This window comes from Herpailurus yagouaroundi, unplaced genomic scaffold (genome assembly GCF_014898765.1).
Source record: "Herpailurus yagouaroundi ecotype Mexico unplaced genomic scaffold, PumYag 166, whole genome shotgun sequence".
Classification (NCBI taxonomy): Eukaryota; Metazoa; Chordata; class Mammalia; order Carnivora; family Felidae; genus Herpailurus; species Herpailurus yagouaroundi.
Window position 1 is genome coordinate 22806841 of NW_024412407.1, and position 14606 is coordinate 22821446.

Genomic DNA, 14606 nt, shown 5'->3' on the forward strand with positions numbered 1-14606 from the left:
CTTCTGTTAGGGAAGGTCTACTAGTTTGTCTTAAAAGACGAATAACTTGATGGGGCGCCTGGGTGGCGCAGTCGGTTAAGCGTCCGACTTCAGCCAGGTCACGATCTCGCGGTCCGTGAGTTCGAGCCCCGCGTCAGGCTCTGGGCTGATGGCTCGGAGCCTGGAGCCTGTTTCCGATTCTGTGTCTCCCTCTCTCTCTGCCCCTCCCCCGTTCATGCTCTGTCTCTCTCTGTCCCCAAAATAAATAAATAAATAAAAAAAAACGTTGAAAAAAATTAAAAAAAAAAAAGACGAATAACTTGAATCCTCTTAAGGGATAGATATCCATTCATATGTGAGTGCAGAACTTGTTGGCAATTCTCCATTGCCTACATCTAGTCTTGATGTGTGGAGCTGTGGCAGCCATTCTAATAATAAGCAACCAGCATGAGAATGAAGAGCTGACAGCTAAGCATGGTCAGAACACAAAGCTGGAATGAGCCTGAGTCCTGGGTTATATTTTTGGCTCACTGACCCAATTCGAGATGGTCTGCTTCTGAAATTCTTTTAAAATAAACACAGAATGTTTTTGTGGCTTAAACCACCATTCCTGGAGTTTTCTGTTACTTTCCACCTGAAGCATTCTTAACTGATACCTAACATTAAGAATTTTCTTCTATTTCTGGTTTTATGAATATTAAATAATATTTTAAATTCATAAAACCAGAAATGAATGTCATAATTGGTCACATATTTTTTCAAAAATAACTTTCAAATAACAGCAAATACTTAAATAGTGATGAATATATGGAAGGCACTTGTTCTAAATGTTTACATTTATTAACTAATTGAATTTTTACAACAACACTGTGGGGTAGATACTATTATTGTCCATATTTAAAGATGAGGAAATTGAGACAGAGAGAGGTTAGGTAAGTTGTCTAAGGTTACACAGCTAGTAGATGACAAAGCCAGGAAGTGAACCCATACAGTTTAGCTCCAGAGTCCTGGATTCTATTTTGCCTCTAGTATTAAAAAATGATGCATGGGCTACAATATGTCTTTCTCAATTCTGTCATTATTATCAGTTGTCTTTATTGTAAGAATGGCCAACAGAGCCATTTAACTAAATTAATGGCAAATGAATATGAATTAAGTATTTTAACATGTCACTTACATAATTCACAGTAAAAAGAGCAGCAATAAAACTCAATGGAATAAGCATCAGAGCAAATCTTAGTTTTTCTTACTCATTTTCTTTTCTTAAGTTTGATTTCACACTTGTTTCTTAGATTTCTTTTTTCTTCCTGAGACTCGAGAGAACAATATTCTTTTTTTATTCCTTCTAAAGCTAGAATTATAATAGATGAATCAAAGCGATTTTTCCCATTTCTTTGACATGTCCTGACTTAGGCTATGTTTTCCTCTTTTTCCTACTCTCCTTTTTTGATCAAGGACAGTGATGCTTTTGTTCTCTGTCATCCAGGAAAGTAGCATAGAAACAAACAAAGAGAGCAAGAACTTAATACTCCCACCTACTCCCGGGTTTTTATGCTTCATCTCATTTGTCCTATGTAGACTGAGTGTGACTCAACATATATGGACAATGTCTTAAAATCCTGTTGATACTCCATAAATAATAAATGGTAATAACAGAGCCTCCTGACAACAGCAGTTATGTAAGTAAATGTGAACCTAGATTATCTATGATGCAGAGTGCAAGGTGAATTACTTTTCAGCTTTCCAGAAGTTAATAGAAAGCTTTTGATACTTGATAATGTTTTAAGGCATTTGTTCTATTTTTCCTCTTTTGTCATCTTTATGTATTCATTGGCATCTGGCAATGCCTTTGGAAATACATTGAATTCAAAATCACTAAGTAGGAATTGTGTAAACAGCAATATTAGTGGGACGACTACAGTCAACCATCATCATAGGCTTATTTGTTGTAGGTTTCTTTATCAACACCTAAGGAAGATAGGTTTTTTGTGTGTATACAAGTGTAGTAATACTTAGTTTGTAGATTTATCATCATCATTGCCATCTTTATTATCATTATCAAGGTTATAAGTTATTAGTCATAATTATCACTATTACGTGAAGTTTTTATGTATTTGCTATTTAATATAGTTCATTTTCTAATGATTCTTTAAAAAAATCATTGCTATATGTGTAATTAAATGTCAAAGAATTTATATAATTAATATGTACTCTGGGATAAATACTGTAATATCAATTGCAAATAAATTCATGAACTAACAAATACATGTTTGCATGTCTTTAGCAAATATATACACAAGAGATTATACAGATGTTATCTATTATGTAAATATGGGGGGTTATTTTAGCTATGCCATACAGAAATGAGAAAAATAAAGATGATGTAAGCAGAGGGTTTATAACATTCACAGGACAGCAGCAGGGGTATTCATAATGTTCACAGCCACAGAAGAAAGTAGAAAGAGTAAGATGAAGCATAAACATGGAAATAGTAGAATAGATGAGAAGAAATTGAATAAAGGCCATGAGACAGCCTCGAAAGGAAGGTTGGGAACTATTTCCTTGATATAGAATGCACTGGAACCAAATAAAGAATAAAATAAAAATAAGCTTGAAAATGGAGACATTATAGAGGATTCAGATAGGAAATTTGGGTTTCTTTGCCATGGGGATGTCTGCTCCTTTCAATTTCATGCCTGTAGGGCCACAGATAGGAAACTTAAGAAAAAAGGCAGGGCCTTTAGTGGGGGGCTCTATGAGTGTTACCTCATTATCATTATTCCTGAAAGAGTACCAGCTTTCCATGCTCTTTAGTTTTTCTTTCATTTCATAATGGAAGTTAGGTAAATTGCCTATGTAACACCCTTATAGACATATCAAACTTTCAGAAAAAACAATATTTTCTTCTTTATGTCACAGCTTCATGGTGGACCAAGCTTGGTTTCTCTGTGTGTTTGGACTCACAGCTTCCTGTGTGAAGTCTAAAATTAAACTCTAGAGTCAAAATTTGAAGCAGGATTGGAATCCTGGTTCTGCTGCTAGCAGTGTCACAGCTTCTGTAACTGTTGTTTCCTCATCTGTAAAATTGGGAAAACAATTCACCTAACTCCGAGGTTGTAAGATATGAGATAAGCACTGTGAATGGAACATAGTGAATGTTCAGCAGCTGATATTATTTCTTTAATATGAACCATTGTACAGCTATTAACTCAGTCATTATTTACCTGCTACTTTGTTTAACGGCTGAGTATTGTACTGATAGGCAGCTCACTCTGCCTAGCCAAACATTACCTTTTTTTTGTAGTCATGACGAGGGTATCTTCCTGGTTTTCTGGTTTAGAAAGAAATAATGTTGGTGCATATTTATGATAATATTAAAGTTGCTATGAATCAGGAAAAACAACATATTAAAAGGCAGCTATTATTTGGAACTTCATAGAACATGACCTTGTGACTCCTGTAAGATGAGATTTGAAGGATTATGTCATTGAGAAGTTGCAGGATGCAGGGAAGCAGGAGAGGCAAGGCCAGAGAATATTCTTCTGGGGCCCTCCTGAGCCTAACTGTACCCCAGTCTAATATTTGAAAATAAGAGGAGCACAATGAAGAAATGGGTAATTTACAGTGCTGCATGCACAGTAGTTTGGGCTGACAGCTTAATGGAATCATCATCCTTTCACAATTCTTCAGATCATCAATTTAGTAAATAAAGTAAATGCAGACTGGCATGACTTCTGTGGTTGCTACCACTTGGTTTGAAAGACATTATTCAGATAGTTGTTTTGGGAAATAAAGAGCCAGAGATATTTTAAAGGTTAGGACCATGTTTCTCCCTAATAAGCATTGTGTATCATAGTATTTTATAACTGCAATAGTTTTTAATCATGAAAAAATGATTCTCACTTAAAAAAAATGAAAATGAAAAAATGACTCTCACTTTAAAAAATGATATATTAATAATTATAATTATATATACCACATCTTCTTTATCCATTCATCCATCGATGGACATTTGGGCTCTTTCCATACTTTAGCTATTGTTGATCGTGCTGCTATAAATATTGGGGTGCATGTGCCCCTTCGAAACAGTGTAAACTGTATCCCTTGGATAAATACCTAGTAGTGCAATTGCTGGGTCATAGGGTAGTTCTATTTTGAATTTTTTGAGGAACCTCCATACTGTTTTCCAGAGTGGCTGCCCCAGTTTGCATTCCCACCAGCAGTGCAAAAGAGATCCTCTTTCTCCACATCCTCAGCAACATTGGCTGTTGCCTGAGTTGCTCATGTTAGCCATTCTGACAGGTGTGAGGTGGTATCTCAATGTGGTTTTGATTTGTATTTCGCTGATGATGAGTGATGTGGAGCATTTTTTCATGTGTCGGTTGGCCATCTGGATGTCTTCTTTGGAGAAGTGTCTATTTATGTCTTTTGCCCATTTCTTCACTGGATTGTTTTTTTGGTGTTGAGTTTGATCAGTTCTTTATAGATTTTGGATACTAACCCTTTATCTTATATGTCGTTTGCAAATATCTTCTCCCATTCTGTCAGTTGCCTTTTAGTTTTGATGATCATTTCCTTTGCTGTGTAGAGGCTTTTTATTTTGATGGGGTCCCAATAGTTCATTTTTGCTTTTGTTTCCCTTGCCTCCAGAGGTGTGTTGAGTAAGATGTTGCTGTGGCCAAGGTCAAAGAGGTTTTTGCCTGCTTTCTCCTTGAGGATTTTGATGGCTCCCTCTTACATTTACGTACTTCATCCATTTTGAGTTTATTTTTGTGTATGGTGTAAGAAAGTGGTTCAGGTTCATTCTTCTGCATGTCACTGTCCAGTTTTCCCAGCACCACTTGCTGAAGAGACTGTCTTTATTCCATTGGATATTCTTTCCTGCTTTGTCAAAGATTAGTTGGCCGTATGTTTGTGGGTCTGTTTCTGGGTTCTCTATTCTGTTCCATTGATCTGAGTATCTGTTCTTGTGCCAGGACCATACTGTCTTGATGATTACAGGTTTGTAATACAGCTTGAAGTCCGTTAAATTGCTTAGATTTATTTTTGCTTTTAAAGTTACAATGATGCATTAACTTTAATTATAAGGGAACTTCGAACTTATGCTTCTAATCTATCTTATCTCCTGTGACTACAGATCCATAATGTACACAATCTTCCTGTTGTGGTCTCTTCTAATCCAGAATCAACATGTATTGATTCCACTGTATTCTTTTTAGCATTTCATGACAAGGACATCAAATTAGTATATATATTTGTCTCACCAAATTTTCTTTTTGCCTCTTAGATATATTACATAAAAACATAACCAAAGAAAGGCAGCTACCAAATCACTAATACCTACTGTTTGCTTTTTATTTTTTAGCAGAAATATTTATAATAAAATCAGAATCAGAACATAAATGTATCACCTAGAAATGTTTCAGCAATATCTGTAGCTTTTCAAGCTATGTGTCAAAGTAAAGAGTCTTGGATTATTTTTAACATACCTTTTTTAAATTGAGGTAAATTGGTTTATAACTTCATGTTAGTTTCAGGTGTACAACATAATTATTTGATGTTTGCATATACTACAAAGTGATCACCACAATAAGTCTAATTGCTATCTATCACCATACAATTGACCTTTCGACCTTTTCACTCACTCTGCAAACCCTTTCCCCTTTGATAAGTACCAATCTGTTCTCCACATCTATGAGTTTTGTTTTGTTTAGACTCCACATATAAATGAAATCATATGGTATTTGTCTATCTCTGCCTGACTTACTTCACTTTGCATAATACTCTAAAGGTCCATCCATATTGTGCAAATGGTGAGATTTTCTTCTTTTTTATGCTGAGTAGTATTCTGATGTGTATATATCACAACTTTTTAATTCATTCATCCATCAGTGGCCACTTATACTATAACTATATCGTGGCTATTCTAAATAATGCTGAAATAGACATAAGGGTACATACGTCTTCTCAAGTTAATGTTTTTATTTTCTTTGGGTAAATACCCAGAAGTGGTATTGCTGGATCATATAATAGTTCTATTTTTAATTTTTTGAGGAACCTCCATCCTGTTTACCATAGTGACGGCACCAGTTTACATTTCCATCAACAGTGGACAAGGGATTTCTTTTCTCCACATCCTCGCTGACACTTGTTATTTCTTGTGTTTTCGATAATAACCATTCTAAGAGGTTTGAAGTGATATATCATTGAGATTTTGATTTTCATTGCTCTGATGATTAGTAATGTTGAACATCTTTTCATGTGCCTATTGCCCATCTGTGTATATCTTCTTTGGAAAAATGTTTATTCAAATTATTTGCCTATTTTTCAATCAACATTTTGTTGTTGTTGTTATTGAGCTCTTTGTGTATTTTGGATATTAGCCCTTTATCTGATATATGATTTGCAAATATCTTCCCCCATTCAGAACGTTGCCTTTTTATTTTATTGATGGTTTCCTTCACTGTGTAGAAGCATTTTAGTTTAATGTAGTCTCATTTGGGTTTTTTGCTTTTGTTCTCCTTGTCTGAGAAGCCAGATCAAAAAAATAGTGCTAAGAATAATGTCAAATAGTGTTCTGATTACATTTTCTTTTTTATTATTCCAGGTTTTACATTTAAGTCTTTAATCCATTTTGCATTTATTTTGTGTGTGGTGTAATATAGCAGTCCAGTTTCATTATTCTGCATGTGCAGTTTTCCCAACAACTTTTGTTGAAGAGACTGTCCTTTCCCATTGTATATTTTTGCCTCCTTTGTCATAGATTAATTGACCATTTATGTGTGGGTTTACTTTTGAACTCTCTATTCTGTTCCATTGATCTATGCATCTGTTTTATGCCAATACCAAACTGTTTTAATTACTGTAGCTTTGTAATATAGTTTGAAATCAGGGAGCAGGATACTTCCAGCTTTGTTCTTCTTTCTCAAGATTGCTTTGGCTCTTTTGAGTGTTTTTTGGCTCCATACATATTTTAGAATTATTTGTTCTAGTTCTGTGAAAAATGTCATTGGAATTTTGATAAAAATTACATTGAATTTGTACATTGCTTTCATAATACAGATATTTTAACAATATTGATTCTTCCAATTTATGAGCATGGAATATCTTTCCACTTATTCGTATCTTCAATTTCTTTTATTAATGTCTTATAGTTTTCAGTGTACAGGCATTTCATTTCCTTGATTAAATTGATTCCTAGGTACTTTATTCTTTTTGATGCCATTGTAAATGGAATGTTTTTTTTAAATTTCTCTTTCTGGTAAATTTCTGTTATTATTGTATAGAAACACAACCAATTTTAATATATTGATGTTGTATCCTGCAACCTTACTGAATTTATTTATTAGTTCTAAGAGTTATTTGGTGGAATCTTTAGGGTTTTCTACATATAGAATGAAGTCATCTCCAAATAGTGGCAGTTTTGCTTCTTTCTTTCCTATTTGTTTGCTTTTTTAAAAAAATAGTTATTTATTTTTGAAAGAGAGACAGAGTGTGAGCAGGGGAGTGGGGGTGGGTTGCAGACCGAGAGGGAGACGCAGAATCCGAAAGAGGCTCTAGGCTCTGAGCTGTCAGCAGAGAGCCTGACATGGGGCTCAGACTCATGAAGCACAAGATTATGACCTGAGCCAAAGTCAGACGCTTAACCTACTGAATCACCCAGGCGCCCCCTATTTGAATGCTTTTTTTTTCTTACTTAATTGTCATGGCTAGGGCTTCTAATACAATGTTGAATGAAATGTTGAATCAGAGTGGGCATTGTCTTGTTTCTGATTTTAGAGGAAAAGCTTTCGGCTTTCCACTGTTGAGTATGATGTTTGCTGTGAGTTGTCATATATCATCTTTAGTATGTTCAGGTATATTCCCTCTATCCTCACTTTGTTGGAACTTTTTAATCATAAATAGGTGTTGAATTTTGCCATATGCTTTTTCTGTATCTATTGAGATGATGATATGTTTTTTATCCTTCGTTTTGTTAATATGATGTATCATGATTGGTTTGTAGGTGTTGAATCATCCTTTCATTGTGGAATAAAACCTCCTTGCTTATGATGTATGATCCTTTTAATGCATTGTTGAATTCAGTTTGCTAATAATTTGTTGAGGATTTTTGCATCTATGTTCATCAGGGATATTGGCCTGTAGCTTGCTTGCTTGCTTGCTTGCTTGCTTTCTTTCTTTCTTTCTTTCTTTCTTTCTTTCTTTCTTTCTTTCCTTCTTTCTTTTCTTGTAGTTTTCTTGTCTGGTTTTGGTATCAGGGTAATGCTGGCCTCATAAAACGAATTTGGATGAATTTCCTCCTTTTCAATTTTTTGGAAGAGTTTGAGAAGGATCGGTATTAAATCTTCTTTGGAAGTTTTCTGGAATTCACCAATTAAGCTGCCTGGTCCTGGACTTTTGTTTTTTGGGAGGTTTTTTATTATTGATTCACTTGCCTTACTAGTCATCAGTCTATTCAGACTTTGTATTTCTTCATGGTTCATAAAGAACCATAAAGATTGTATATTTCTAGGAATTTATTAATTTTTTGAAGAATCATAATTTCTAGGAATTTATTCATTTTTCTGTATTGTACAATTGTTGGCATATAATTATTCACAGTAAGTCTTTTATGATTTTTTTATATTTCTGTGGTATCTTTGTAACTTCTCTTTCATTTCTAAGTTTACTTGTTTGACACCTCTCTTCCCCTTGGTGAGTCTACCTAAGGGTTTGTCAGTTTTTTTCATCCTTTCAAAGAAGTAGCTCTTAGTTTTATTGATCTTTTCTATTGTTTTTAAATCTCTATTTCATTTATTTCCACTCAAATCTTTATTATTTCTTTCCTTCTACTACCTTTGGGATTTATTTGTTCTTCCTTTTTTAACTCCTTTAGGTATACAGTTAGATTGTTCATTTGAGTTTTTTCTTAGTTCTTGAGCTTATTTCTTACTTCTTGAGCTTTTTTTTTTTTTTTTTTTCCTTGCTCTGAATTTCCCTCTTAGAACTGGTTCTGCTGCAGGGTGCCTGGGTGGTTCAGTCAGTCAAGAGTCCCACTTTGGCTCAGGTCATGATTTCATGGTTTGTGAGTTTGAGCCCCATGTTGTGCTCTGTGCTAACAGCTCAGAGCCTGGAGCCTGCTTTGTATTCTGTGTCTCCCTCTCTCTCTGCCCTCCCTTGCTCATACTGTGTCTCTCTCTCAAAAATAAACATTAAAAAAAATTTTAAAGAAAAGAACTATTTTTGCTGCATCCATAGATTTTGTGTTGTTGTATTTCCATTTTCTTTTGTCTTGAGGTATTTTTTAGTTTTCCTTTTGATTTCTTCATTGACCCATTGGTTGTTCAGTACTATGTTGTGTAATCTTCATGTATTTGTGATATTTTTAGTTTTCTTATTGTAATTGATTTCTAGTTTTATATCATGTGATCAAAAAAGATGCTTCATATGATTTCAGTCTCCTTAAATTTATTGAGATTTGTTTTGTGGTCTAACATGTGATATATCCTGGAGAATGTTACATATACACTTGAGAAGAATGTGTATTTTGCTGCTTTTGGATGGAATTATCTGTATATATTTATTTTATTTTTTTATTTTTTTTTCAACGTTTATTTATTTTTGGGACAGAGAGAGACAGAGCATGAACGGGGGAGGGGCAGAGAGAGAGGGAGACACAGAATCGGAAACAGGCTCCAGGCTCTGAGCCATCAACCCAGAGCCTGACGCAGGGCTCGAACTCACAGACCACGAGATCGTGACCTGGCTGAAGTCAGACGCTCAACCGACTGCGCCACCTAGGCGCCCATGTATATATTTATTAAGTCCATCTGATCTAATGTGTTTTAAGGTTGATATTTCCTTATTAATTACTGTATCCATATGGATTTATCCATCCATGTAAGTGGGGGTGTTAAAGTCCCCTACTATTATTGTATTGTTGCCAATTTTCCCCCTTACATCTGTTAATATTTGCTTTATATATTTAGGTACTCCTAGGTTGGGAATGTAAATATTTACAAATATTGTATTCTTTTTTTGGATTTACCCTTTTATCATTAAGTAATGCTCTACTTTGTCTTTTATTAGTCTTTGTTTTAAAGTATTTTGCTTGATATAAGTATAACTTTCAGCTTTTTAAAAATTTCCTTTTGTGTGGAAAACCTTCCATCTCTTAATTTTCAGTGTATGTATATTTTTAGATGTGATGTGAGTCTGTTGTGGACACATAATGAGTCTTGTTTGTTTGCTTGTTTTTTTTTTTAATCCATTCAACTACTCTATATCTTTGATTAGAAAATTTAGTCCCTTTACATTTAAAGTAATTATTGGTAGGTATGTACTTGTTGACATTTTGTTCATTGTTTTCTGGTGGTTTTGTAGTTCCTCTCTGCTCCTTTCTTCTTCTCTTGCTCACTTCTCTTGTGGTTTTATGAATTTCTTTACTGTTACATTTAGATTCCTTTCTTATTATATTTTGTGTATCTACTGTATGTTTTGCTTTGTGGTTATCATGAGGTTCATATACAATAGTCTCCTTTAAGTCGGTAGCAGCTTAAATATGAATGATTCCAAAAAATTCTACTTTTTTTTACTACTCATCCCTGCATATTTTTTGTTCTTGGTATCATATTTTACATTTTTTTAATTTTGTTTATCCTTTAACTGACTATTGTAGTTAAAATTGATTTTACTACTTTTGTTTTTTAACCTTCATACTAGCATTATAAATGGTTAATCCACTACTTTTATATGTACCTTTACCAGCGAGATCTTAACTTTGGTAATTTTGTTGTTGTTGTTATCAGCTAGTACCTTTTCTTTTCAGCTTAAAGAAGACCCTTGTACATTTCTTATAAAGCTGGCTTAGTGGTGATGTACTTTACCTCTTGCTTGCCTAGAAATCTTTTGATCTGTCTTTCAATTCTGAATAATACCCTTCCCAGATAGAGTATTCTTGATTGGAAGTTCTTTTCTTTCAGCACTTTGAATATATTATGCCACTCCCTTCTGGCTTGCAGAGTTTCTTTTGAAAAATCAGTTAGTAGTCTTAGGGGGATTCTCTTGTATATACCAAGTTGTTTTTCTCTAGCTCCATTTAAGATTCTTTCTTCATCTTTAAATTTTGGCATTTTAATTATAATGTGTCTTGGTATGAATCTCTTTGGATTTATCTTTTTTAGAACTCTCTGGGCTTCCTGTACCTGAATGTCTGCTTCCTTCCCCAGGGAAGGGAAATTTTTAGCCATTGCTTCTTCAAGTAAGTTTTCTTCCCCTTTCTCTTTTTTTCCTTCTGAGACACCTATGATGCAAATGTTATTCTGTTTGATGTTATTTCATAGGTCTCTTAAGTTATCTTCACTTCTGAAATTCTTTTTTGTCATTGATGTGCTCTGTTTGGGTAAGTTCCACAGTCCTGTCTTCTAGGTCTCTGACCCTTTTTTCTGCTTCATCTCGTCTCCTGTGGAACCCCACTAGCGTGTTTTTCCGTTCAGTTATTGTACTCTTCAGCTCTGTGACTTCTGTCTGGTACTTTCTTATATTTTCTGTCACTTATTGAAGTTCTTACTATGTTCATCATTATTCTCCTGAATTTGGTGGGCATCTTTATGACCATTACTTTAAAGTCTTTATAAGTAGAATACTTATCTCTGTTTCATCAAGGTCTTTTCTGAGGTTGTCTTGTTCTTTCATTTGGAACATATTCTTGCTTTTTCATTTTGCTTGATTCTCTATGTTTGTTTCCATATGTTAGGTGAAACAACTACCTCTCCTAGTTGAAAAAGTGTCCTTGTGTAGTAGATGGACCTTGTCTTTTAACTCTTTCCTCACTCTTGGTTGCCTGTCAAACCTTTGGGATTGCCTTAGTAGCCTAACGAGTAGCCTGATTTATTCTTTACAGGTCCCAGTTGTTGAGTGTGTGCCAGAAACTGTCACTGTTCCAAAGGCAGTGATCTCAGTCAGTACCTAGATTCAGGCTGATTAGAAGCCAGATCCTCAGACAATAACTTTTAAAGTGTGCAAATATATATAGTCTTGTGGGATCTCAATTATAGATGCTGACCTCTGGACTAGGAGATCTGGACGTGTCCCCTGAATAACATTTGCAAGAATCAGGGCTTCAGACAAGCGTTTAAGCTGCTTTATGGGGGGTACCAGTGAGCTGTGGTGAGGCCAAGGGAGGGTGCACAGATGGTATGTCCTTGCCTACATTCCCTCAGAGCAACTCTGTAGTCTTTAGATATGTGGAAAACCTGAATCTTATCAGTCAGGTTGAAGCTCCAGGACAATTAAGTGGGCCTTTTTCATGTAGACTGGGGATATTGTTTCAGTGTGCTGCCTGTGTAGCATCCTAGGTGTGGTATCTTTCCCATAAATGTCTTTCTAATTGTTACAGTCCCTTTAGGTCAAGAAGCACAAGCTCCTTTGGCCACCAGAACCAGACAATCAAAACACCTCTACTGTGTGGATTGATCTCCCCACCAGCTTTAGTGGGGCTGTGGTTGCCTGTGGCTTTATAGAGTTCAGGAAAGAGTGTTGGGGTCAGGGCATGCTTGCAGTTTTAGTGATGCCAGATAAGAGTGCTAGGGGCAGAGTATGCCTATGGCTTTAGTGAGGACCAGGATGAGCTCTAGGGGCAAGACTTCAAGGTTGTGTCCATGTGTGTCTGCCTGTGTTAGCAAGGCAGAGAGAGTGCAAAAAATGTCACTCTCTAGTGCCTTCACTAACTAATTAATGATGGAGTTTTGAAGTGGTGGTGGGGCTTCTTTGGAGATGACAGAGAAAAAAGAATTCTTAAATTTTTTTTTAACATTTATTTATTTTTGAAAGACAGAGCATGAGCAGGGGAGGGGCAGAGACACAGAATCAGAAACAGACTCCAGGCTCTGAGCTGTCAGCACAGAGCTCCAACCCATGAACCATGAGATCATGATCTGAGCCGAAGTCGGACACTTAACAGGCTGAGCCACCCAGGTGCCCCAAGAAAGAATTCTTAAGGAAATCTTTGGTGCAGAAAAAGTGATTTTATTAAAGCACAGGAACAGGACTTGTGGGCAGAAAGAGCTGCACTGGGGTTGTGAAGAGTGACTGCTTATATACTGTGGAGTTGGAGGAGATAAAGTCAAAAGGAGTTTTCTTAAAGGGATTTCCATATACTAATGACACAGATTACTGGAGTCCTCACTATTGTTAAGCTAAGGTTATTTTTTCCTTCTAGCAAAGCATTGTCATTAAGATAGTAGGGAGTTCCTGGAGATTAGGCTATTGATAAGATTGCCTTTTTGTAATTTACTAAGATATTTGTAAACTGATGGATACTCTATCAGTTTAACCATTTGCTTTCTGTCCTTTTCTTTGTTTTTAGGCAGCCAGGAGTACCTAAGAAATATCACACATATCCCACCTGGGTGTGTGTGTGTGGGGGGGGGGGTGTTGTTAGTTTGTACTTTGCCCTCAGCTCGCCTTACGCTCCCTCATCAATTAGTATATGTCTGACAGATGCTTTAAAATTAGCAACTGAATCACCTTCACAGATAATTCAATCACCTCTCAAACTGCTGTGTTTTCCCTGCTTCTTGGAATGAGTGAGGCTGCCTAGGAGGTCCTCAAAAGGAGTATCTCAGATTCCCACAGTCCCCCGGGTCCCCTGAATGTAAACCTCATTGATTTCAAAAGCCAAACATTCCTTGTACCTCCTCTCTGGTGCAGGTCCCAAGGGTTAGGATGCCCAATATGGGGTGGGCACAAATGCTTCACTTTTCAAGGAGAGGTTCTGGTCTATGAGATCCTTCCCTAGCTTGCGCTGCCGTATGTAGGTTTGGTAAGATTTCCTCTCTTCCTTTCCTATCCCTCTTCCTCCTTACCCTTCTCCTAGCCCTTTTATCTGTTGTTGTGGAGGAAGCTATTCAGCTAGTTTTCAGAGTTTTTTTTCAGTGGGAATTATTCTATATGTAGTTGTAGATTTGGTGTGTCTATTGGATGAGGTAGGTTCAGGGTCTTTTTATGCTACCATCTTGGACCACTCTCTCTTTTTCTAACATATCTTAAGGAATCTTAAGAATTTCCTCACCTTAAGCAATTTGGGTAAATGATTTTGTGAGTTTTGTTTTTGTTTGTTTGGTTGGTTGGTTGGGATTTTCTCAATGGCCTCAAAGACAATCTGACTTTCTCATTTATCTTCTTACAATAAAATTACAGGCATTGCAAGAGATCAGAGATAGCCTGGCCACTCAGAAGCATCATCCCATCCATTAGGAAGAGAACCCAAATTAAGGATTCCACCGATTCCAAAAAAGCAACACTCTGGAAAAGAAGTCAGTGCTTCAGAGGTGATCTGAATCCAGGAAGAAATGCAAGATGCTTATAATAAAAAAAAGTAAGTCTAATTTTTACATGTGCTCTTGCTTGTCTTTTTTGCAGAATTTTAAATGCTATTAGAGTTCACTCAACTGCCTCCCTCCTCCAAGGCTGAATCATTGCTAATGTTTACTAAAGAAAATGGTACTCTGTCTCTTGGTCTTTAGAAAAATTGCTAAGTTTTTTTTCGTCTCAGTGAAAAAGGTAATTACCATAGTGGAAGACCTCAGTGTCTTAAATTTTAAAAAAAAAAATTTTTAAGTATTTTATTTTTGAGAGATAAAGAGAGA

At 35.8% G+C, this 14606-nt stretch overlaps 1 protein-coding gene across 9 annotated transcripts in view; it reads left to right on the forward strand.

The window, feature by feature from the left end:
* Positions 1-14606, forward strand: part of LMNTD1 (lamin tail domain containing 1) — a 525504-nt gene that overhangs the window by 114393 nt on the left and 396505 nt on the right. For all 9 annotated transcript variants that reach the window (XR_005794517.1, XR_005794518.1, XR_005794516.1 and 6 more), the window contains one exon: positions 14158-14334. Coding sequence is in view for 6 of the 9 variants with exons in the window: in XM_040488613.1 (XP_040344547.1) it covers positions 14317-14334 (18 nt within the window). In the remaining 3 variants the exon portion in view is untranslated. The remainder of the gene's footprint in view (positions 1-14157; positions 14335-14606) is intronic.